This window comes from Chaetodon trifascialis, chromosome 14 (assembly GCF_039877785.1).
Source record: "Chaetodon trifascialis isolate fChaTrf1 chromosome 14, fChaTrf1.hap1, whole genome shotgun sequence".
Taxonomy (NCBI): Eukaryota; Metazoa; Chordata; class Actinopteri; order Chaetodontiformes; family Chaetodontidae; genus Chaetodon; species Chaetodon trifascialis.
The window spans coordinates 23272778-23299871 of NC_092069.1; the positions used below are offsets into that span (position 1 = coordinate 23272778).

Consider the following 27094-nt stretch of genomic DNA (forward strand, 5'->3'; position numbering starts at 1 on the left):
ACTGAGCAAAGCTCGGACATTCGGAGGAAAACTCTCTCTTTCTCGACTCTGTGGTTTTCAATTCCCCTTTATTAGCGAGTGAGGTTGTGAGGAGAGCCTTTGGACCCGTGTGATGAGAGGAAGTGTACCGTTGCACTTCTGTTTGCAAAAGTGGAAGGTTTTGTTGCCAAAATACAGCAAGCTCCCCACTCCATCAACTGCAGCGCAGCAGGTCCAGTTTGGCCATTTATGAAACACTGATAATAAATAATATAAGTATGCAGACAGATCGTGCATCACCAGCTGAGTCATGCGTCTGGAGCTGCCCCCATTGACGTGTCCCTGAACTGTTATCTGTCCACTATGATGGAACATATTCTTTAATATTGCATATACTGCTTGATGATTCAAGTGGTTCTCAATAGTCTTGGAGGCCAGGAATCAATGGAGCACATATATCCCACAGGCTTGAAAGGCTCCAGCAGATAGTCTTACAACCTAGATAAAAGCTGCACTCACAGTCTCTGAATGCTTATGATTAATCACAGGCAGCGTCCTTGGGGAGCCAGGCAGCGTGCAGGTTTCTCAGAGGTATGAGTGTGTCACAGTCAGGTCAGCGCTGCATTGCCTCTGTTAGACTGCGTGTTTCTGTGCAACGTGTGCGTGAGGTTTTGCATTCAGGTGCGTTCATGTGTGCCGGAGAGTCACCTTGACTGCAAAGCTACACTTGCCGCTGCGGACTGCCTCCTCGTCTGTCTGCCACTGGTGCGGCCGACTCGACTCCGGGACGTAGACGTCTTTCTTCCGGCGGAAGCTCTGCCGTAGCTTATTCATCGCTGAGCTCCCTGTGAATGGTGAGAAGTGCTATTAATGCCTGGTTGAAAATGGGCAGCAGCTGAATAAAAAGGTGCAGATAAGGCAAAAAGGGAACATTCAAAGGTGAACACAGAACATGTTAAGTAATAATAAAAGTTTCTAAGTCTGGAAATGGACCAGTTCACATGCAGTAGTGTATGTCAACAGAGAAATTAGTCAACTTCCTGTGCTTGATAGCAGATAAGAAGGAGAACCTCAGTGCCAGGCTACCACTGCCATGTGTACAGCTTACTATCAGGAAATAAGAATGCTTTAAATACTGACATCTGTTCACAACACAGTAAACCAGTGTCTCCAAGACTCTCAAGGAGGAACAAAAACGTTGGAGCCTGAGTCTCTGCAGTGTTAGGAGTCAAGGCGGCCCAAATAAAAGGGAACAGAGGACACGGAGGGCTGCATGCTACTCCTGCTGAGAGAACACTTTACCTGCTGATTATACCAAGATTACAGTTAAATAACAATCCAGATCTTCGTCTTCATCAACATCTCCACCGCTGAAATGAGGCCTCTGCAGGGAATTCATTTAAAATTAAACTTCTACATCGATTATTAAACTGGAATGCAACCATTAACGCTGAAATAAGGGAATTTGATCAAGAAAAGCAGCATTTAATGATCTGAGCATGAAAATTCTGCATCATTTAAGACTTGAGGAAAACTCGATTTGCTAGAACTCAGACTTTATTTTCCTTGCTCTGTCTACACTGTAGATCTACCAACTTCCTGATTCAGCGTCGAACTGCGGTGCTTGTTGGCCTGTCCTGTAAGGTTGGAGCTATGAAAATAAAACTCATGCCATAATAAGCCATCATTTTCCTGAACTTTCCTTTTCTTTATGTCGAGTCCAGGTTTCGAGTCAAGGTCTCACTTTAATGGAGGTTCAAACACTCAAACGCTTTGAAAAACAGCACAATTAATTAGGCTAAAAGCACGGTGCATGTGTCTTCCTGGCTTTGGGAGATTAGGAGGTACAAAAAAGCAGAGACCCAATTAAAAGTTGCTGATCCAAACTGGAACTGAGAGGTGCATCCATCATGGAAAGCTCCCTCAGCAGCTCATAACCCAGGACCAGAAGTCATTCGACCGTGCAGCTCTAACTTTTAACACGTGAGCAGAGCATATTCCTTGACTAACAAGTTGGACCCATTAACTTCTGAGCTGATGGGGATCGAGCAGGATTAAAGGTCTTTAATCCAGGAGAACTGACTGTCCGTAGACACACACACACACACACACACACACACACACACACACACACACACACACACACACACACACACACACACACACACACACACACACACACACACACACACACACACACACACACACACACACACACACAACGTTGCAGCGTACACTCACACACATGCTCACAGCCACCTCACACATATGCACCTACTTAACCACACACACTCACAGGACTGAGCTGGCTGTCTGCGTAGGGAAACCTGTCCTGTGAGGCAGTACCGGCTGGGGGTAGACAGCCTGTTTGAGGTCAGGCTCCAGCCCTGGAAGCAGCACACGATGACGCTTTCAGCCCTGAGCAGGCCACCGAAGCACACATGAACACATGAAACCTCCTACTGTCACCGAAAGGGATGTTTGTCTGCGAAACACACAAAGTTTAATCGGCTGCTGAGGCTGTTTTACAAGACAACTACATTTTATGAACTCTACGACTTCTGAATGATGTCCAGTCACTTTGCCAAGTGAGTGGTAACATGGCCAAGCCTCGTTGGGTTAAGATTTTTGTGGATTTTTTCCCACATGTTCTGTACTGGAAAGTCTGGTTATCGTGTGGTAAAGCCAGCACCTCTCTCTTCTACTGTCTGTTGTCTACAGCATCACTCATGAAAGACAACCATGAACTCTGAGCCATACTGTAGGAAGAGGTACAAACTCACAGGGTGAGCGGTCTGAAAAGGTGTAGAGCAGGTGTTAAGATTTATGAAAGCACCTGTTTTTTAGTTAAGAGCCAAATACCTCTGCAGGTGTCACCATATAAAAGCACCCAGCCTGACTCCATGTGCGTATAAAATGTGTGCGCACTTGACTGTGCACAAGTTGTAGCCTGCAGAAGAGCGAAGTGTTTGAAAACAAGACGAGTGAGCGACTGAGAGGGAGAAAGCATTGCTTCATCCCTCGCTCCCGCTCTCTCCGAACACACTGGTTTATTTAGGTCATATCATGTTTGGGCTCACTGCAGTGCCAGTGACAGGCTGCGTGCTTCCAGCCTGCAGAGCGAAGAGGAGGAGCAGGAGGAAAACACATTTGTCTGCTCTTGAGAACCTCGTCTTCAGTACAACAAATTAAAGCATTTGTTTCCAATATGCGAAAACACATTTTGAGTAAAATGCTGTCACTTTGAATCCACTCGTCATATTGTCACCAAACCTGAGACGGCAGTGTTTTTAAAGACATCTTCTAAATATGTCGACGGGGTGGTGTATTTTTAACACTTTAAGAAAGCCAGTTTGTTTGTGGCTCTGCAGAATGATGCACTGCAGGTAGGCACGGTGTTATAAAACAGGCATCCTATTTCTTAAAGCCAGTCTCAATTTGAAACAGCTGTGTTTTGGTGCTGGCAAACCAGTTTGCCAACTATGACAACCACACATTTTCTGAAAATAACAACCAGATGGAGGTTAGCTTTAGCGATGCTAAGACTGATTATTTGGCTATTAATCTGGTGCCTATTTCTTCAGTTATTCTTTTAAGTCGAAAAATTGTCAGAAAACTGAAAAACATCAGAGAAAGAAGAAGTCAAAAACCCTAATCAACTGATAAAATCAAAATCAACTAGATAACTAAATAATAATCAACTAAATAATAAAGAAAAAATAAATACATAAATAAATACAAATAATGATAATAATAATAATAAAAACAACTAAATAACTAAATCAACTGATGATATAAAAATCCCCACATCTGGGAAGCTGGAGTCAGAAAACATTTGGCCTTTTGGCTTGCTAGAATTTTAAAATCAGCATTTATCAATACCTCTAATAAACAATGGATCCTCAGCTCTACAGAGGGTCTTCAGCCCACTGTTTTGATTTTCTGAACCACAACCTCAGCTCCCATCAAAGCTCTGCTAAACCAACTGTACGCTACCTAACCACCACCAAAAGGCAGCCAAGCATAGTTAGGGAATAGCTGGTGAATGTACTGGAGTGTTTAGCAGCTAAAGAGACAGATTCCTCCTATAGAGGCTGGTGGAGACCAAAACAGAGGTAAAAGTAGAGTGAATATTAGTTTTACATTCATTAGGTGGCCAAAACAATGACCTGCGAGGCAACAGCTCGCTAACATGTTCACCGTAACAAGTGTTTGGCAGGAAATTCTGTACGAAGTAGCCACCAACTCAACCCAGCTCAAGTACAGAACAGCATAATTCCTGGCAGGAAATCTCATTTTGGATAGTCTCTTTTAACTCATCCTGGGGACACACAGAGGTAGAGCAGGCAGAGTCCGGGGAAAAAGTTTGAGGGGGATCGTATCGCATCACAGCCCGATGTCGGCCCTTTAACGGCACCTTAGCAAACCCACCTTCTAAAACACTTAACACTTATGCTTCTGCCAGCTTACAACCCACATGCCTTCTCTCCAGCGTGCTGCAGGGTCTAAGAGAGACAAATAAGGAGAGAGCAGGAATGTGAGTGTAACCACTTACACTCATCTGCGTGGGAAAGAAAGCGTATGTTTCAGAAATGTGTGTATATATGGTGAATGTTTTCACCTGCTGCGTGAGTGTACGATATGTGCAACCATTCGCAGGAATGTGATATGAGTACTGTTGCCTAAATATACAGTAACATGTTTGGAATGAGGAGTACTAGACACCTGAACACCCCAACAAGATTTTATTTATACTACATGTACTGTGTCAACAGCAACAGCCAGGAAGTAACCTGTAAGCAGATTTGTGGGCCAGTGCAGGTTGAACACATGTTCATTATGTCAAATATGGCATCTGTGTATGAAATCTACATTAGCAGCACTACTACCAGCATTAAGTAGCTCCATTGTCTGTACGTGCATGTGTTTGTGGTGTTGGCAGGAAGGTGAGCAGTGACCAGCATGGAGGCCAGGCGATGTGGGCCAGAGGGAGCAGAGCACAGTGTGAGCAGTGAGGGGGGGTGTCTGGATGTGCTCTCCTGCTGCAGAGTGCTAGGGTGGGGGGGTCACATGAGGTGGGTTCAGCACTTGGTTTGGGCATGAGCCAGAAAAAAGAAAGTAACGAGGGAGGAAAGGTGAAAGACACAGACGGAGCAGCAAATTCAGACAGAGTGAAAGACAGGTGAAAAGAAGGTTATGGAAGGGAAAAGTCAAGATAAGTGGCAGGAGGGACAGAGGGAAGCAATAAGGACGGAAAAGAGCTAAGACAGACGGAGAGAGAGCAAGGCAGAGACGCTGAGAGGTGAGCTGGAGGAGTTAGCAGAAAAAATGAGTGCACAGTTTGCCTTAGGTTTGTATTTATTCGAGACTCATAACAACAGCGTGTCTTTGAAAGCAGCTTTTAACTGGATTTTAAAAAAATCAAATCAGTGCAACCTCATGACCTCAAGGAGGTAAAGCAAACCAGCAGTTACAGCCTCCGACTCAAACATTCCGAGTTTATCTAACAGCACAAAGAATTAAACTGGTGTTATCCTTTCAAGTGAAGCTGACAAACACAGCTAAATATAAATGGAGTGACTTCTAAATTTTGCTGTTTGTACATCTACAAAGCGATAGCAAAAGCCCGGGCGGGACATCGTTTCCCACTGAGAAAAGCGAGCAGCGCTTATTACGCAACACGCAGCGTTTCGTGTCTGCACTGCATTTTGGTTTAATCAAGTTGTTTTGGATTTTTTTATGTTGCCATTGTTGAACAGCAGAGTCCATTCTGAGTGAGCGACACTTACGCCTGACCTTTACTGTCATTTTTCAGAGATAAAACATTTCTGTCAGCGACAAATATCTCAGCGTGCACCTACGTTTGGGCACTTACACATCAGGATAGACCAAACATAAGCAAGAAATGAGGGGGGTTTTTATCTTAGAGCCAAAGGTCGCTTCACAGGTGTAAACATCACAGATCACAAACAGACTGGCAGCACTGAAACAGGTTTGTCAATACCAGAGGGCCACAGTAGGTCCAAGGGCCAGCTTTTAGAGTAAAAAATACATAAAACAATAGGCAGTTTTTAATTTAGTTTTCAACAACTACAGAGGGAGTGAATGGAGGACAGGGAGGCAGGGAGGGGGATTCAGAGAGGGAGAGGGGACTAGAGGGGAACGGCGGGTGGAGAGGTAAAGGCTTTGGTGGAGGAGAGCAGGATCTGAACCCTGCTGGAGCTGTCACAGCTCCTATAGTCTGGTGTCGTGAGGATCTCTGGCTGCTCTCCTACCAGCACTAATGAGGACAATTACACAAGGACCATTTATACTCTCTGTGTCCACACACACAGAAACAAGTAACGGTGAATCAAAAAGCACTGAACTCTCTAAAGACTCTCTCATGCGACATCATCAGCGCGCTCAGACGACAATTACAGACATGAGCGCGCACAGTGGACAATGGCGGCGAAGTGCAAAGACAGAGAGATGGAGACGAGGAGAGAGAGAGAGGCACACAGGACAAACAGAAAACAAAGATGAAGAGATAGAAGAGAAACAACAGGACTTTTCCCTCCGCCAGTGCGGTGCTGCTGCTGCTTGGGAAGGAGGGAGGGAGAGCTGCTGCTGGCTGTAGATGTAACAGTATTTGAATAATCTCTCCAGGAATGGAAAACTGATTAATCCTTGCAGAAGGATCCTAGGGATGAGTACAGCGGTTGGGTTTCAAAGAAGAGATAGGGAGGGAGGGTGGGAGGGAGAAGCTGGGAGAGCAAGTGAGCGTGAGAGCAAGAGGCAGAGAAAGAGAAAGGCCGGGCAGCAATTCAACACAAAAAAAGCCCCACTGTCTCCTTTCATGACGCGCCCCACCGCTGTGCCAGCCGTTTCTCTTCATCCCACTTTACACTGCTCTGTTTTGGGAATTCCATGTTATTTGTGTTCAGATTGAGTTTATAGTTTGGAGAGACTCAATCAATCAGGCCACCCAGCCATCCATGATGCAAAGCCCGTTATCGGGGAGCCGGCCGACTTGAGGTGATAGCGCCTCTGTTCTGCTCTCAAACGGCCATATGAAGAGAGAATCTGAAAAATGCTGTTACCGTGCTAATCCAATTTTCCAGGCCCCAGTTTGTAGCTCGGCATACTTAGGTAAAAAGAGGGGTAGAAAAAAAAAAAACAACAAGGAGAAAATCTGGATCAAAGTGTGCAGTGCATCAAAAGGAAAGCAGACGGAAAGGCTAAGAGATTCCCATGGTGGGGCCAGGATCAGGGTCAGAGGCCAGGCCAATCTGCTTTCTGGCGTCCTGGTTGGTGAGTTTATAGTGACGACATAGCCAGCCATAAAATAAATTCAATTAAACATAGAAAAATTCACAACAGATATGTACAGTTATTGCTTGGGGCTGCCACTGATTTAATGACAGTCTGATATTGACCTTCGTTGTTCAAGTGCAAGAGGACAATGCGAGTTGGGGGGCGTCCAGCCAATTCCCTTCATTAATGCTAATCACTAATGCTAACCCCTTAATGTGATATTCTGGGTCACATGCATCATTGCAGAATTAATTACTGTATCCCAGTTTGCCACTCAGGGCAAGTTTGACCTAAATGGAGTCCATTCAGTGCCATTATACTGTATACATTCAGTGGTTGCACCCCGTCTGTACTAAATAATCAGGATCACTGCTGACAACGTGCACACTTTCTCCCTCCATCAGAGTGCTTCTCTGGCACTACTCTGCTTAAAAAGATAGCTTTCCCCAGAGAACACAACTTCTGGAATAACTAAAAATAGATGAACTTTATAAAGAGGTTTGTCTTTTTCAAGAAAGACACATTGGTCCAGATGTCTCTCATGTGTCGCGCATGCATGGCACAGATAACACTGCTGATCATTTTAGTGATTAAGCTGAATGACTCAACACAACATAAAAACTGACAAATAATGCATAGTGGACATACAAGTCAGTGCAACGCTATCATTTGAGAAGGAATTTAAATAACTGTTATAGCCTATGTGATATATTAAAATCTTTTTTACATGTGACGCTTTTAACGTTATGTATAACATAAAAGCCTGCATTGCACTTTTTACAAACTGCAATGCCATTGAAAGGGTTACACACAACACAAGCCTTGTATAATTTTGAGCTACAATTCTTTTTTGTACCTGGCAAAACAAATTACTAATACAGCTGTGAACCCTGTCTTCATCACAGCCAATTACTCTAATTGACTTCAAACGCCTGAACATAAAACAACGGCGGCAGTAACACTGTGTCCAAGCTGGTGTGAGGAGAGACTGTCGGTAAACAAGTCTAACTAATCGACAGCTGCTCCAGCTCAGCATGCCGCGCTCTGCTTCAATGATCTGTACGCGTTGCACCATCAGTGTCCCCATGATAATCAGAATCGCTCCATATGCCAGGTACAGCACGGGTCTGCACAGCGACCAAAAGACGCAACCTGACGCCGTGATGAAAAGACGGCTGCAGATCCAAGCGACGTGTAAAACAAACCACGCTCAGCGGACTATGATGTCTTGACCTGAGAATTTGACCTGTTCTTTGCTGCAGTGCACGACTGTTAACGCCAGCCAAAGGTACGGCAGAGAGCATTACTAGCTGCAGGGCAATCTGAACTGATGATACTGAAACAAGTCAGCAGGAAAATGAGTCAGTATGTGTGTTCTTGAAAAGCATCTATTTTAGGTTCGAGATGTTTAAGTGACAGAACAAGAGCCAGGGCGATGAGGTACAAATGGGTGGCACAGGGGAAGGAAATGGTGGGAATAGGAGCGCTGGCTACTGTCTGCATGGCTCACTCACTCCACGCCTGCCACTGAATCATTTCAGAGCCCTTCAATCTGTTCCCTGCCCCCAGCAAGACACGATGACCTCCGTTTCCTGAGTACACACGGCTGACCGGGGTTAGGGTTGAAGCAGAGAAAGAAAATAGGGCCCCGGCTGCTGCACAGGGGATATTGAGTTGCTTTTCTGTCCAGTCAGTCTAACTGTGTGTGTACATCACTATCAGTGCATCGGGCTTTTTGTGTGTGTGCCTGAGCGTGAATCTAGGAGGGGCCAGGCCTGGTATTAAGGGGGCCCTGCCCAGCAGCAAGTCCGCCAGCCGGTCAGCCATTCAGCAGAGGGCCACACATCACTTTGGGCAACAGCTGAGGCCACATTTAAACAAGCAGGGCAGTACCCTGGCACCAGGGAGTGGCAAATCACTGTCACTGTATCGTCTCTCCTCAGGCATGCCCCGGCGATGATTCACAGGCTGAATCAATAGGCAGGGTCTGGCCTGGTTTCCACCAATAGGCAGCACAGGGAACAGAGGTGGCATCCTTACATTGGCCCCTTGCATTTGCCTCAAAACAGCATTTTTCTGATTGTTTTTCAAAAATTCTTGCCAGAGGAGATGCTATGCCAAATGGAGTGGAGTTTCAATTAAATGAATAGAGCAGTAAACATGCTGTAGAGAGGGGCTGCTCGCTGAAAGCACTGGCCTGCAAGGAGGGGGTTGATGTACTGGCCTGAGTGCCCCAACTCCATCAATCCTGGTCCCTCTTTATGGTAGACTGCTGCTGAGGACACAATAGGTACCCACTAATGTGGCAGCCATGGGAAGATGTCTTTGTAAAATGGCTCTGAGTCTGCACACTGGCTGATCTAAAACAGCCATGTGTTCCTGTCTTTTAACTTGAGAGGAATTGCTCTCTTCCTTTTTTTGCTGGGACGACGGCAGTGTTGTGGAAATTGTGGGACAGAAGCTTAACCTCCTCACATGCGAACACTCAGAGACAACCGCAACACACTGTCCGTGACTCTCTGTGACCTCTGCAGGGAAACTCTGAGTAAACCTCGGAGTGAAAAAGCTACTCGTGGAAACCATGTTTACTTTTTCCCCTCGACAGCGCTGCATTACACACACACGCAGTGCAGCAGCAGCAGAGAGAACACACAAGTAGAAGTGGATACACATAAACCCAAACCTGGTCTACATCCACAAACATAAAACACAGCACACGCTCTCAAAAACACAACGATCATGCTCACACACACGTACAAGTGAGACAGACGACTACAGCGTCTCAAGGCCACAGAGTCTGGCTCTTTGTTGTTCTTGGTGGAAGTATAGTACCGTTAGAGGAGCTGCAGCAAGGTGGAGAAATCAGGCCAAAATACTACACACTGTGTATTCTACCAAAGTACGGCTCTGACCTGAGGAAACACAGACTGCGTTACATATTCACCCTGGCCTCGGCAAACTGCTGTTAATACATGATCTATTAATCCTACTTATGGCTTACTCACAACAAAAAAGAGAGCATTAGCACATTTATAGAGTCTCGGAGGAAGAATGCTGATCTAAGATTGCAGTTTATATTCCAGGGCCGTGCCTATGCTCATTTATAACAGCAAGCTAATCAAATAAAACCTCTGCTGACCAAGACCTGATAGCTGCCCAATCGTTGTTCAGTACTCCACCTGTGAATTTGCGAACTTGGTGCAACCTGACCCCAGGACACCACGTGGATTAGTGAGTATACAGAGACCTTTGGTTAAAGTCCCTTCTGATAACCATTCACTTTACAATCAAACACAGGAAATGTCAAACTAGAATGCTGAGTATCCAGCACAGACATGCTGTTTCTGTCAAGTTAAACAGGTCTGCTTGTCCCAGCGCGAGCCAGTTAGCATGCAGGGCAGAGACATGACAACAGACAGGCGCCAGAGTGCACTTCCTGGAGAGCTGCTGCTTCAGAAGACAAAAATCAAATATCAGAGACGATGCTATCAATAGTTGAGCAATGTGCTACAGGCAGTATGTGGCACACCTCAGCAATCACCAGCCAGAGATCGCACAGTTAACACTCAGCTCTTCCTCTGCACCAGCAGCATCATCATTTCTGATTTAACCACATCAGGCCAAGAGACAGTCTGTAGCAGGGTTTCTGAAACACAGTCATTACTGCTGACATGCACAGCCTGTTACCTCCTCTCTGCTCCCAACTGTAAAAATGCTTTCAATTTAACAACCAATCCAGAGAGCAGTTCAATGCTCAAGGAAGTGATCGGGACCACAAACAGCACAGACAAAGCAATCACGGGAAGCTAAAATCTAATTAAGTATCTGAACAGGAATGACTGGAACCTTTCACCAAGTTAATCACAACAACTTAAATAAAAGATCGTAACAGCGATGTTCAAATCCCTTATTTATTTGTGAGCACATGCTGGTTCTTTAGCCAACTCTGACATCCTTCAGCGAATAGAGACAGACTGCTAAATGCTTGCTTTTCCGTGACTGCTGAATGTTTCTTTAATGGTGAGAAGTCACAGGTCCCTGTTTGGCCCACTCTGCTTATCCTCCTCCCTGCAGTCCTCTCATCCTTCCCCTTTCCCTTTAGTTAAGGCGACCCAGAGGAGATATGTGCCGTGCAGCTGCCAGACGACTTTCCCTCTTTAAAGAACCTATGATTATAGGGCACTGACTCGCAGCAATGTAGCTGGCCTGACAGCTGCAGGCAAACGCTCACTTAATTTCAACATTTATCGATTAAATGTGGCAACTATTACACGATCCCAAACTGACAAAGAGAGCGAGTCAATGTAGGCATCAAAGAAAATCTACAAAGCAGGAAAAATTATGCAGCAATCAGAGCCAATTAACTTGCTCCCCAAATGAACTTCAGAGCCAATCCAGGAGGAATTAAACTGCATGGGGATAATTGTTCTCTCCTATGCACAGTGCTCATGCAGAAAGGGAGAGTTAAATCAGGCTGTTGGTGGAGCCTTTACAAGATGCTTTTACTGGCAATCCTGGCAACTGTTTATTTTCTATTATCATAATTCAAGTTACAAATAAAGATTAATAGTCATAATTTGCAGTCTCATGTTGCTGAGTAGTCAGAAGAATTTCAGTCATTTGCACAAGAGCTGAAATAGTCAAGCAATTTCACTCAAATTATCAATAATGGCCTGCAGCTATCAGGTATTTCTTCAAAACGGCCATAACAGTTTGTTTTAGTCGCATTTACGGGGCCAGAGAGATCATTCTGGCAAGGCTATCATTGTATAAGAGGTGAGGAAAGCCCTGCAGTGAGGAGGGGTGTCAGTATATGTGTTCACTGAGTGATGAAGGCCTGTCACTCTTCACTGCTCTCCCAGTCATCACGTCGAGATGACTGCAGGGTAAAGTCTGCTGGGCCTTTCGATGCCGCACTGCTGCCTTCTGACATTCACACACTTGTGACATTTTGTACACATCACATATACACTTGAGAACATGTGTGTCGCTTGGATATCCCCGAACATAGACACACAAGGGGAGTGAGACTGAAAGGCCAACACACACACACGCACACACACACACACACACACACACACACACACACACACACACACACACACACACACACACACACACACACACACACACACACACACACACACACACAAAATTGAGAGTTAAAGCTGCAGTAGGTGAGATGGAGAAGAGAGCAGACTTAGCCTGAAAATTTGAACCAACACAAGTTCCACGTCAGTCCCCCATGCCCTGCCTCCAAGCCCCTCCACCCTGCGGCGTCTGCGCAGCTGCCGTGACAACCAGTAACGTTAGCCTTAGCATCGGAAACAAGCTAACTCTGGCCAGCCGCTACATCACAGTCGCTAACATACCATACGTGCTGCGGAGTGTTATTGTAACAATCACTATATTAGCTTTATGCTTATTTGTTGTCTTAGCCGTATATGCTGTTGTTGGCGGCGGCTGTATGGGCAGTTCCTCCTTTGTGATTGGCTGTTGCTCCGCCATAGCTTTCACTAGCCTCCTGACGCCGCTCACAGAGCTGTTTGACTGAGAGCAGCTGGCGGCATGAGCGGAGGGAGGCGGCAGTTCGCAGCGTGTGTGAGTAGTGATTGACAGATGTCTGACACTCCCTCAGACGCTCCTCTGCTCTGATTGGTTGTTTTGTGTCGGGCGCGGTGGATTCTTGCAGATCGCAGTAGGAGCAGTAGGTGGGACCAACGGAGGCGTTATTTTTCACAGATTACATGTTTCATGTACTGCTGTCTGGGCAGAGGGACAGTTTTAGCAAATATGACAAAAATTACTTTTATACCTACTGCAGCTTTAATGGCAGAGAAGCAAAGACAAAGGGGTGACAGTGTGAAAGGATTTGAAAGAGGGTGAAAGAACAACTGAAAAAGAGACAGATGAGAGAAAAAGGACTGACAGAGAGAAAACAGAATACATGGAAACATACCGACAGAAGAATCAATATTACAGAGAAGCCACTCCATGGTCCCAGCTGCTAAGTCAATGTGTTGTCAATAATACGGCTTTTCATCCCAACACTATTGGTAAACAGGAACACAGTGCACCGGTCAGTGACTGTGTGTGTGTGTGTGTGTGTGTGTGTGTGTGTGTGTGTGTGTGTGTGTGTGTGTGTGTGTGTCAGTAGCAGTGTTTGTCCAGCAGCAGGCGTGATGAAAGGATGGAGTGCAACAGGAACTTCCTGCTGAGTGAACAGACATGGAATGGCTACACTGCCCTTCTGACTGGGCCAAGACACACACACACACACACACACACACACACACACACACACACACACACACACACACACACACACACACACACACACACACACACACACACACACACACACACACACAGTGTTTCTGTTCTCCTCACTCATCCTCCAGGTCAGATGAACTGATCTTGACATGCTGAATTACGAAAGAATAAAAGCACATTTCTGTGACCACAGCGTTCTCGGAGTCTAGAAACTCTGCATTGATCTTCGAGGGTGACAAGGAAACTGACTGAAACAGTAATGGGAGTCCACATGATGCAAGGGGAGGGGATGCTACTGACGTCAGGAAGCAGCCAACCAAACTGGTCCTGTGAGCATGAATGTAAATGGAGCTGTAGTATTGAGTGCAGCTGTCGAGCCGATCGCTCGTTTCAGGAATTCTCACCACGTACCTGAGCTCCACTCTTTGTATCCTGCTTGGACTACTTGTAAAGCCAGTGATGACTGCAGAATACCAAGTTACGCAACAGATTAGGCCAACCTGCTTGTGCTACCTGGCTATTTACCCAGCAGATTTATGGTGCAGCTCAGGCAGGGGTAGAACAAGCCAGGAACAAGTCCCTGGCTACTTTAAAGCTGAGTATATATGCGTATTATACATCTGGAGACTATGCTACTGGGTATCCAATTTGATATCATGATTCATTGCCATCTTTGTTTGCTTTTTTAGCACTACGCCATGGGAAAAGGTTGAACAAACACTCGCAGAGACTGAACATCATGAATCAGATTTCAAAAACAATGCGTATGCCAGTCTTTCTGAGTTTTGCAGTTATTGCAATAATGCTGCAAAAAGTGGAAAATAAGATACTTTTTGAAGTAAACAGCGACCTTTAGCTGTTCCTGACCATCAAAATAACAAATTTATTCTGAGTTTGAGTGTTTGAGCTGTGTGTTTTAGCTGTGTGTAGGAAATATGCCTCTAACTATGAGCATACATGTCGTTTTCTGTTAAGCATGTGAAGTGAAATACATTGTTCAGACAATACTGATGCTAATTCCCATTATGTGTTCAGTCAATACATTAAAGTGAAGAAATGGTCTCTTAATAGCAAGCAGCGTATTCCATGGTGCTGTGTTATTTCAGAGCCAGGAATGATTCAGCACTCATGGTAGACTCCTTTCTCCAAAAACGTTGGACAAGTCTTCGGTAAAAGAGTCCACAGTAGAAGGCTGGAATATGAACAGAAGTGATTTCACTTCTGTCCGCTCACACAGCCAAGGAGCGAGGCAATCAAGCTCTTTCTCTGCAGCCAAAGATGGAACTCAGGCAGGCGATGAAATCATCTCACATTTTAAGACTTGGGCAACCTTTAATGAGCAGGTATGTAGGGCAGTATTGTTTAAGCAAGCTTGATAGGTTAGCGTGCGGGTTATGAACGCACAGGCTTTCATACCAGCGAACGACTAAACCAGTTGATGTCACCAACCACCACACCCTCAAGCAGAGGACAAAAACTAATCAGCAAAATCAGCGAGCACAGAGTTCAAAGAGGTGAAGACCTGTGTGGCACATGACTGAGGTGTAAGTGTCTCGCTCAAGGAAGCTTTGCCAAGCCACACGGCTGCTGGACACACTATAGCTCCAGCTAATTTGAACCTGTGACCTCACCAATATCTATGGATTCTGAGGAACTCATTTCTAGTTCTACTCACATTTCCACATTCACAAACTTAATCTAACAAGGAAGAAGATGTTTTTTGAAAGGGCGAGGAAACCGCAGCCCTGTCCTGTCATCTCTTATGAGAAAAGCAGGTATAATAAAGCTGGCAGACGTCAAGCCTTGGCTAAAGACGGGGGTCTGGGCAGGCAGGCAGGAAAGCAGGAAGACAGACGAACAGGCAGGGACTGCAGAGCACCAGAGAATGGAAAATTACCAGGGCTCTACAATCAGCTGGGCACCTTTGATCAGCCAGAGCCCAGGCACCAATTACTGTGGGATAATCGGCAGCCCTCAGAGGCCTGACGAGCAGCAGGCACTGTGGGCACAACGGGTCAGTGACCAGCAGGCAAAGGCCCGGTCAACAAGGCTCACAGAGCCAAAAGCCGACGGTGCCCCTCGCTGAAATGCTGCATGAAGGCGGCCAAAGGGACAAGCAGCACAGTGAAGCGATTGTTCCCCTCCTGTCGACTCAGCACAGTGGCACTCTCACAAGCCAGACATCCCTCTCCGCAGACCGCTTGGCGGTGGAGGAATGGTGCAATAGTGGGGAGTGTGTGAACCTGCCAGTGCACTTGCCACAGGATTTTTCACACACTTTCCCCCTCTCTCTGCAACGAAACATGCGCAACATACGCAGAGCAAATGTGCACGCTCATGCTGCTCACACACCTGTCCCTGTAATTCTGTGGTAAACAAAAAGCTGCAGTGCTCGAAGCAGCACAGAAAGCACGTTCCTCACCGCCCCTCTCCGCTGATAACCCCTTCGTATCCGGGAAAAAAGCTCAACTACCTGTTCCTGACATTATCTGAGAGGAATGTGGACTGACAAAACAAAGCAAATCTAACCGTGTGACCTATCAGACACAAGCGTTACATCATTTCTCTCACTTTTCTCTCTCTAAAAGTCTGGAATGTGACACAAAGGCGAGCTAGCAGCGATACTTTGCAAACATCCAGCCACTCGACTTGAGTCAGAACACGATATTCAGCTCATTAATAATTGACATCGTTCTTGCGCCGGGGAACGTTCATCATCGATTAGGCTGCTCCTCCTTCCACTGTCAACAACACAGTGAACCGGAACGGTTCATGGATCACGACAACACTTTCTTTTAGTCACTGCTGCAATAATAAAATAAGACGGTTACATAATCAAACTAGAGTGTCGCATCATTGAATCTCTTGCTTATTAATACCATACAGTTATTTAACAGAAACACAGTAGCCAGTGGACTTTGGATCAGGCACACTGCAGTTACACAACAGACAGCGAGGTCCAATTAGACCCATATGGGCCAGAAGGAGCTTCCCGGCAAACCGCGAGTCAGCAGAGACTCTGATCTCAAAGCAGAAAGGCCTGGACTTACAAGAGATGTTACACTTGACATCGATTTTTTGATTAAAAATGGATATCAACTTTTTTCAAAAACTGTGACTCGGTCTTAAAACCAAAGCTGTGTTTCCACTGATGCCTTATTTTGCTAATTAAAAACTGATTTCTCTACAAAACCTTTTCCATATTTAAGAGATTCAGCCAAGCCTCTCTCATGCACCAGTGTCATGCTGTCTTGAACCCGGCGTCTGCATAAGGACATTGCCTGAATCAAAGACAGCAGTGAACTGATGAAATGGAAGAACGTGTTCGTAGTTGCTCGTTCTCACAAAGTATTAAGACTGATCACAAAACTGAATATCTAATTCTTTTCCCAGAGTGTGGGTTGATTAACAATTATGATCTTTTCACATTTTGATGCCATTGCACAAAAATGTTGTTTTTCACAGAGCTAACGTTGCACATGTGAGAAAGGAAAACAATGACAGCACAGTTAAACTTCTGCACTTGACTTCTGGCCTGTCCTAATCCAACATGGCGCATCACATCACTATCAGTGACATTCTGAACACAAGCCATTCAGCAAAGAGGAGATGAATAACACAACACAAAATGAGAAGCTCCTGTCTGCAATAAGCTAAAGTAATTATTAAAGATTGTAAAGCGCATTTATTAATAAAGGTCTGTTTTGAGCTTTGGCGGTATGTTGCCTGAGGGCGAGCTTGAATCATGAATCCTGCATGTTTTGGTTCAGACACTCATCCATGGCGCTGTGTGCTTCTGTTAATGTATGCGCATTAAAATCTTTAATAAACATTTCCACATTCTGCTAGCAAGCAGGTTTTTTTCTGTTGTTTTGACATGAGGAACCAGCTCTGGACATTTTCTTGGGTCACGGTGGTGGGTGACGGTGGTGGGTGGGGCTAAGAGAGGCCAGGACTATACTACAGATTACAGTAGATTCATTAGGTCTTGGAAGCAACATGCAGACTGTGTGCTTAGCCAAGTAAATGGAGAGTGAGCACAATGTGTGAGGGTATCGGTGCCATCCATGCTATGGACAGGGAGTCATCAGACATTAACACAGACACACACAGACACTTCGACACAGCGAGTTATTACACCAATCACACACTGAGAGCACACAGAGGAACGGAGAGGTGAGACGCAGCGACGTGGTTTCATAAAACCAATACCAGAATCAGAGTCTGTGTCACCCACATCAAAGATTTCAATCATGCTTGAAGTGTATAGTACACAAATGTGAGGCAAGTCTTGCTTTCCTGTCACGTGTATATGCTGAGGTGATTCCTTTTTAAACAGGTAACAAACATTTGGTCATATAAAGTCACAATTGTGTTTAGTTTAGTTCAAAGTATTTTCCCATCAGCTGAGACTCTGCAGTCTGAAATGCCTCAGGCCTGGTAGCGCTGAGGGGGATTAGCTTAGCTTTGAGAATTACATATGGCTGTTGAGCCAACAACAGGACAACCCACTTATCAACCACAGTTTACTGGGCCATCTTCAATGCTTCAGTGATGCTGAAATGGGAGCTGTCACCGACCTCACCTCATTCTCTACAGAGGTCGGCCTGTCTGTCCTTCAGTTGCTTTGCTGAATTTGATGGGTTAGCACCTCTCATTAGCACAGCTCTGTAGCACTGCTTGCATCCTCTGCCTTGTTAAAATGCGAAGTATTTCCACATGGCACTCCTGCTGCTCTGCACTTGCCATCTTTAATGAGCTAACGCCACAACAAAACCTGCAGCATGCCACGGCCTGTCGTGAGTTACGATAAACCGGGGCAAATGACGAGAAGACGACAGCGCTGTGGGTGAGTGAGTGAGAGGAGGCGGGGCTACGGGGGGCTGCAGCGGTGTGTGTGTCAACTCGCTGTCAGACAGATGAGAGAGCGAAACCAGCGAATCGATAGTGCGGGAAGTGAGTATTCAGCAGCAAATATTCAGAATTAATATGTGCTAAAAAATCGGTAAGAAAGCTCTAGAGAAGATTAAGTCTATCAATTCTATTGGCAAATACTGATGGTAGAAGGGTATTGGAGGAGGGGTGGGGAAACTTGCTCAGGTGACAAACACACCTGAGCCAAAAGCTTACAGGTCTAGCACTCTGGCTCGCACTGGTAGCCAGTACAAAGTTCCCACCCCGTGAGATACACCACTGATCACTCTGTCCTGGGTCACTCGTAATTAAACCAGAGATCAGAGAGCTGAATAAAGCATGAGCTGTTCAGCTCAGGAGGCTCAGGTATCACTCTATATATGGGGCCCAGAGAGACAAAAGGAGTCCCTGAGCCCCATACCATATCCAGGGAGGAGTGATACCGACGCAAACCTGAAAGGCAACTCCGTGCATACAGTGACGCACCCCCAGCTCTCCCAGCCCTAATCAGTTTAAACAGCCAGGGTAAAAAGAGGAGTTCAGTGCCCCTTGGACCTAATTAAGCTAAAGATATTGTCCCAAATGGGGATCACTCAAAGAACTGCATTCAAAGCAGTACAACAACGCGTAACATCCACCGTTACTCTGTTGTTTTTCATGTTTTTAAACGAGTGCTGACACAGCCAAGCACTGCAATTAAGAAACAGCCGGTGGATACAAATACTACGTCGTTTGCAGAAAACAGAGAGACTAAATGCTCTGTGGTAACGGAGCCATTCTTCACTGACGGTGGAAGCATGATTTCAAAAACACTGAAGAAAACGCTAAACTCCGCTTGCTTTATCACTTAAAGAGACTTAACACTGATTTTTCTTCTGCAGAAATACAAATTCAATGCATTTCTCAAAGGTATTTACTCATGATTTGGCAAAAACTACAATCCTAAGACAAACAATGTGAAGTGATGCTAAGAATTCATGCGAGCGGAGGACAAAATGTTTCAGAGCGGCTGTGGTTGTGACTGCTATCGCCCTTTTCTACACACATGCTGGCCCGGCTTGACTCGGTTTGGCCTGGTGCATCAGCCCACTGCAGCAGGACAACCAGCTGCTGCGGCCATCCACTCATCATAAGGTCGCCGGATCCATCCCTGGCCCCTGCAGTCCAGGCAAGATGCTGATCCCCAAATTGCTGCTGATGCTGTGTCATCAGTGAGTGCCTGTGTGAATGGTTATTGCTCGTGATGAGCAGGTGGATGAATGTGGGTGTGAATGGATGACTGCTGGCCCGTGTTGTAAAAGTGCTCTGAGTGGTCACTACATAAATACAGCCCATTCACCATAACAATAGGGTTACCCGCTGGAGGGTGTGTCTTCCAGTGATAACAAGCTTGTCTTGAGTCGGTGACGTTTAAAAGCAGCACCCTCTTCAGCGCTGTTTACTCTAGAACCAGGCAATAGCTCTGCGTCTCGTGCTCATTGCTTGAAAAACGAAGACGGGATGACTGAAACTGGTGATGATGTACATGCTCTGCCTAGCGATAGCAGCGGTGGCTATTTAAACACGTCGCTGAATCGTACTTGAATGATGACAAAGCGCAACTGACATCACCACAGCCCGCGGTCAGGTGGGCTTTGAGCCAGCTCTGGAGATGCTCCATCTTGGGCGCAACCAGGCACGTTTAAACTGGTAATGGAAATGGAAATTAACACAGCTCGGTTTGACTCAGCACAACGGAAAAAGCTCCACTAGTGGTTGCTAATATTGTGAGCTGTCATTTCACATGGTCCGCGTTTGCTTACAATAACACACATAATGATATGAGATAGGGGAAGATTTGTTGTACGGAAACTGGGATTTTAGAGCGGTTAAGATGATGCAACACATATAACCACGTTGTCCGGTTTCCTAACTTGACCTGATTAAAGTGTGTGCATCTAAACACAGTCAAAGATGTCCTGTAGTCTTCTTCCTGTGTGTGTCCGGGCTTGTGTGCAATCGGTTTTTTAAAACAGATCTTCCAAAGTGACTGACTTGTGTGAAAAAATCAGGACAAACCAATTTCCCTCCGTGGCAGAGGACAACAGCTCTTACCAACAAACACATCAAAGATACGAGTTCAAACCAACTCCGCGGTTGCATCGGACCTATTTTAGGCTACTTATTCTGAAACGGGGTCAGCTGCACATTTGAGATCCTGATTCTAAAACCTCCCCTCTGGTTGAATCTTCTCAGAGTGTCTCTGTTGGATCCAGTCCCAATCAGCTCAGAATATGGAGCCCTGTGTGTGAATCTAACAAGTGCAGACAGCATGTCGTCTTTCTGACCATGCAAAGGTTCCACACGCCACATTGAACTAGATGTTAATGGTGCTCACATACCAAAATATCCCCTGAAGGGATCATTAGAATAATTTTACATTTTACAGGTAATTTTCTCTGTGCTTAACCACAGCAGGAAAGTTTACTTTAGTGCATTTTGTAACCAGTCTTGCTGTCCAGTTTCCAGTGCACCAGGTCTTGTCAGTGAAAATCGCCAGACTGCAAGCAGCTCTTTTACTCAGCAGTGTTTTGTTAACTTAGCATCCCAAATGGTTTGAGTTTTTGGCAGAGGAGAGTGTCAAAACAAAGCCCACTCTAGTTCCTGTAACTTGTCTGCAATCTTTGTCATAAAAAACACAAAAACGTGGAACGCATGCTCACTGCTAATCAGAGATAATACTCTAAACTTGGATGAGAACGGGATTTTCATGCGTCTCTGTGCACCTGCGTTTACACTGTCTTGTTCTCACCTTCCCACACAAATCAAACTGAATAGGCAAACATTTGAGCATTTAATCAAATCACTCTAAATACGCTTGGTGTGCTTTCACTTCTAGTCAGCTGTGATGTTGACAAAAAGCACAGGTTATGGGCGAAAACAACAACCAGCCCATTTAACGGCCTGCCTCAAAACCGCAGCCAAAATGATTAGCAAGAAGGACAGGTGAGAGGTCAAGAGCTGGACATAGACAATTTGCCCCGATCCAGGCTGGAAAAGAGGAACCGAAACACGGACACATATCTCCTGTTCTTGTCATCTCGCATCACTTCTGTTACCACCAGAACGAGAGCTAAGCCGACTGTGTTTTCACCATCAGCGGCGAGAAGCTCGACTATCTCGCTGCTATCAGGGGACAAAAGTGAAGCCCTTTGATTGCGTTGTCATCGCACAGCAAGTTTATCTCCCCGCGTTGCATCACTACTCAGCATTCACATGTGCAGCTCCCTGCCAAGGAAAGGGCCTCTCCTCTGAGACCAGGACTGCTGAGAGTAACGTCAGTTTCTCCCACAGAGTGAATCACAAAGCTTCGGACGGACTCGATCTCGCATTCTCCTCCTCTCTCAAGCAGCTGACAGACTCGCACAGTGGGTTTGATGGCTCGCAGCCAAGCTTTCCTCCCTCATTCTGTGAGATGAGCTAAAGCATGAGTACATTCAGAATTGGGGGGGGGCTCCCATATTACCCTTCTCTCTCTGTATGGAAGGGACAGCAAGTCCCCTACCAAAAGACTTGTTAGTATCACTTACAAATGGTTAGAGACCCCTCGTACCATCACCACAAACACTATGACCTTAAAGCTGAAGTCACCACTCGTTTAACTGCATAATGGATCAAGAAAAAATGGGTTAATCAAGAAAATAACAGGCAGATTAATGGATAATGAAAATAATCCCTACTTGCAGCATCAGTTTCCCAAAGATTAAACTGTCCGTTTCCACCTTGGATTTTGACACTGCTGTCTCCTCACAATGGAAAGTACAAAATGGTGGCATGCACCAAAGTTTTAAGTGCTTGATGCTGACAAACAGATAGGCCAAAATAGATAACTCATCTTGTATTATTCAAGTCGCTCACCTCAACGCCACCCCATTAGCAAAGCAGTAATGACTCAACAATTATGGCTAATGAGAGCGTTGAAATGTGGTTACTGTCCAATGGGCAGGATGTTTCAGTGGACTGAGCGTGCTGCTGTGGCCATCACACAATCTATCACGGAGCTATCTTTGTAAAGTCTGCATGTGGAAGGTAATCTGACCACTGATGTGTATCTGATCAGGGATGGCATACCAGAATGGAAAGCTCTCGCTCTGTGGTTGTTCCAAGCAGTAAACTCTCCTGCAAGCTAAAGATCTAGCGATGATATCATTAGCAAGTAGGAGAATCTAGGGCACATTATCACACTGCACAAAAATTCAGTGTTAAGACTGTGAGTCACAGTTTTTATCTTCAGGGCGATCAACCTGTCTGTGGCTGACTGCTGATCGTCTGAGCAGCTGTCTCCTTAACCATATGCTTCTGCTGTGACACATTTTCACGAACTTGCTAAGTCACCAAACTTAAACGTAAATTAAAAAACCCCTTGGTACCAGCCTACATTAGTAACCGTGCTATTACACAACTGATCCGTGTGACAATTTTAATTTTTACGTCAAATTAAGCCCCAGCCGACAGCTATTAAATCATTTCAGTGCGAGCTCGAGTGATTATTTGCTGAGTAACGTTCATCTCGCAAAGTTAACCAGGTAAGTTGAGTAACGTTAGCCGCTTACCTAACCGTAGCTAGCTAACTAACCTCTTAGCTCCTTCGGTGGGGCAGAGACAGACCTTTTCCAACACACGTTACGGACGGTAGACAGCCTCACATCTTATACCCCGCTCACACTGTTTTCTGCTCGGGTTAGCAATGCGAGCTAACCTAAATGCCGTGGAACTGAGGCTAGAGGGAGGTAGTAGCGGCAGAGCTAACATAGCTGCGTGTGCCGCATCCGAAAACACAAGCTAACGTTCGCGCTGCTAAGCTCGCTGAGCTAACCAGCAGTACCGGGCAGGCTGGTTAAAAAAAGCCATTACACATTTTGCAACCTACCTGTGATCACCGCTGCGACCCAGAAGATGCCCCGTTAAGGCCGCCACTTATGTATCACGAACCGTGCGGTGCCAAAATAATTCAAATTCCACAGAAAGTGTTGGGGGAGACGCTCGCAGTCCAATCGCTTCAGCCACTGCCGCTGAATGGCTGCTACGCGGAGACTCAACCAAACTTCCTCCTTAGCAACGGACCGCCTCCGCGCGACCTCATTGGCCGGCGAGTGCAGATCGGAGGTGATCGATAGACGATGATGCGACCTGGATCATTAAAACTGGACTTTGTGGGAGCAGCACCCTGTAGACCAGTGGAGGAATGTAACTAAGTACTTTTACTCACGTACTGCACTGAGTTTACAGTTTTAACGTACTTGTTCTACTAAAATTGAATGTGTGTGTGTGTGTGTGTGTGTGTGTGTGTGTGTGTGTGTGTGTGTGTGTGTGTGTGTGTGTGTGTGTGTGTGTGTGTGTGCGTAAATTCACCAGCTTTATATAAGAAAACAAAATCTAATTCATAAATTAAATGCCATGTTATTACAGGTTAACCTTTCCACCTGCGTATGAAGACCTGTCAGCTGCAGCATTAAAGTGATGAGCAAATGAATGCATCTCTCATTATAATCCAGCAACATAACAAACAATGATCTCAATCGGGGCATTCTGCATGAGTGCATTCAATTTTGGTACTTTTTCTTAAGTATCATTTTGAATGCAGGACGTTTACTTGAAACAGAGTATTTCTGCTTTAGAATAATCATTGCACGGGAGGAATCAGCTGTTAGATTGGGCTCTTTCTGTCACCGTTTGATGCTCCCTAAAAGAACTCACCAAGCTGTGTTTGGCCAGACTGTCCTGTTTTCAAAGCGAGACCGATGTCACTGCGTTCCTTTGATTAAAAGATGGAACTGGAAGTTATCCTTCCTGTCCGAGCTCTTTGCACATTGCTAAGAAAATAGATGAAACACCTTGCAGTGAGTGTATAACGAGCCTCCGGCAGTGGAGGAAGTATTCAGATGTGAAAATAGCCTATTAGCTACGAGTTCAAAGGTTTTCTGAATATAAGTAAGTATTGTGCAGAAAAATGGCCTCCATGAGTGCTGATAACAATAATAAAAATAAATAAAATGGAATAAAAACAGATTTAGAAAGGAGCTCTCAGTGCAAAGTGAAACTGATTGTGCAAAGTGGCATTACTGTGTACTTTAAGTACCATGTTACTTTGTATTTGGTGGAGGTGGAGCTAATTTAAACTGTGTGTGGTCATTTTAATCTATAATACATCACATCTTATGTTTAAATTGAGCTTAAGTTTGTCTTTGTATGTACAGTCAAAATACGCAGGCTAACTTGTAACTAAAACTGCCAAATGAGGAGTAAAAGTACAATATTTTCCTGTGTATTGACATCTTGTGCAGTGTGTGAGTGAATGTCCTCGGCCAAATTTCACCGTGGCTGTCCAGCAGCGGACTGAGCCTTCATTATATGTTCTCTATCTGACTGATATGCAAATACAACCCTGACACTGAAAGACCTCTTGCAACCACATAGTTTACAGGTACATTCGGATAACACCACAGTCTTAATGGCCTTCCTGTTTTCATCTGAGTGAGCTCCTGTCTTCTTCTTGTCTCTTACATTTGTCAAGTCTTGCTCTTTGGCCCCCATCTACTTTCACATTTACTGTCATGTTGTCTTTCTCCAGCTCCTTGCTTGTTCTCCTCCACCCCCTCCACCCCTGATGAAGAAACCATGGCCCCTTTAAAAGGCCAGAAGTTTATCAGCGTTAAGTTGCATTCCTCGCATAGCTACGAAGCCTGCTGAGCTACAATGTGGCATTTTTTGTGGCCTGGAAGGTTACAAAAAACACTTTGGTTGACAAAGCTGTCAGGCCTGTTACGCTCATTATTATTGTGCCAATGTTTTTCTTTGCTTCATGCACCAGCGCGCGCGCACACACACACACACACACACACACACACACACACACACACACACACACACACACACACACATACTGTCTGTCTTTTTATTCTTAAATATCTTAAACCCAATCTTCTTTATGACTCCTTTGCTTACAAGTGATCGTCCATCAACCTGTCAGTCAGCCTCAGCCTTTCATATCTGTGAGCGTATTTTGCCCCCTTGTGGTCAAAATGTGTAACTTCAGTGATGTGACTGATTCTCCCCTCACAGGTGTTTACTGATCTTAATTACATCTAATTTTTAACCCCATCTGTGCTGATTTTGTCACTTCACATGATCCTTATTTGAAATCTGCTTTCTAAGTCTTGCATTTGACATTTTACCTGAGCAGAAGAACAAAACAATTAGCAACAAAATGTACTTCAATGTACACCAAAAGTGAAGTATTCTTTATGCAAAATGACCTTTTTCAGAATATATATTGATTTTACTTATTGACGCATTAATGTGTAAGCATCACTTCAATGCAGCCGGTATATTGTAATTATTATTAATATTATTCTATATTCTACTGGGTGGCTTCATCTGTAATAATGCACCAGACTTTATGTATGTGTTTATTGTATTTCATATTGATAAACTGAATCTGCAATGTAGCTAGTAACTAAAACTTTCAAATGTAATAGAGTAGAAAGCACAATTTTGTCTTTGAAATGTAGTGCAGCATACAATACAATAAAATGGAAATACTTAAGTGCAAGTACCTCAATATAGCTGAGTAAATATACTTAAATTGCATTCCAGGACTGGAACCCTGTACAGGTACACATAACACTGTGCATGTTAGCGTGATAATATGCCATGTTAAGCATATTATAGCCTATATTTTGTCTGTTAATATGTCTATACTTTGTATATTGTATCGCAGGCTAACATAGCATTAATATTAGCGGGTGTAACGGCTCAGTATCACCAGGTTTGGACGCAGAAGCAGGACTCAGAGACCAGGCGGGTGAAGTTCAAAGTTCAGTTTTACTCGTGGTCAGAAACAGGCAGAGCAGGGCCAACTCATCCAGGTAGGGGTCAGGTAACATTAAAGGGGGAGGAGTTCGGAGAGCAAGCAGGGCTTCATGCAGGAGATGGCTGATAAGGACAACACATAAGAGCGTCTGGCAGGGAATGAAAGGGAACAGGTCAGTTTATCCTGCACACTGAGGCTAATGGGGAGGTGGGAACAGGTGAGCAGACAGGTGGGGAGGTCAGGTGATGTTGGGAACACAGGAGTAACTGCAGGGCAGGGGGGAAACGTTGATCTGTTGGCAGCGATGGAATGTAACTAAGCACATTTACCCTCGTGCTGTACTTAAGTACAATTTTGAGGTACTTTTACGTTTTTCTTTTCATGTCACCTCCACTGAAATACTGCACTTTTTATTCCACTACATTTATTTGACAGCTTTAGTTATTAGTTATCTTACAAATTTTCAGGTACAAAACATATGAAGAGCTTCTAAAATATGACATTTTATTATAAATTAAACTACTCAACAGTACATGCACAGCTGAAACGATTGGTCGATCAACCTTTGATCAGATATTTGCTGAATGGGCGTCTTAAAAGCGGATGCACAAAGTATTTGTCTACCAATCATATTTGTAATTAATTTTCAGAACATTTATATCGTAAACATGTATTTGCAATAAAAAATGGCTCATTATGTGAAAATACTCATTGTTTTAAATGATGAAACTGGTGGTTTTTGATGCTCAGACGATATTAAGTTTCAAAAATCCTTTTTTT

General features: G+C 44.9%; 1 protein-coding gene across 4 annotated transcripts in view; it reads right to left on the reverse strand.

Annotated features, from left to right (window-relative positions):
* Nucleotides 1–23519, reverse strand: part of numb (NUMB endocytic adaptor protein) — a 39937-nt gene extending 16418 nt beyond the window's left edge. For 2 of the 4 annotated variants that reach the window (XM_070978953.1, XM_070978951.1), the window contains exons 1-2: nt 23372–23519; nt 688–824 (exon numbers count right to left, since the gene is read on the reverse strand). In XM_070978953.1, the coding sequence (XP_070835054.1) occupies nt 688–813 (126 nt within the window). In that variant the 5' untranslated portion in view covers nt 814–824; nt 23372–23519. The remainder of the gene's footprint in view (nt 1–687; nt 825–23371) is intronic. The other 2 variants (XM_070978952.1, XM_070978950.1) reach the window with 1 other exon arrangement.
* Between the last annotated feature and the right edge of the window lie 3575 nt (nt 23520–27094).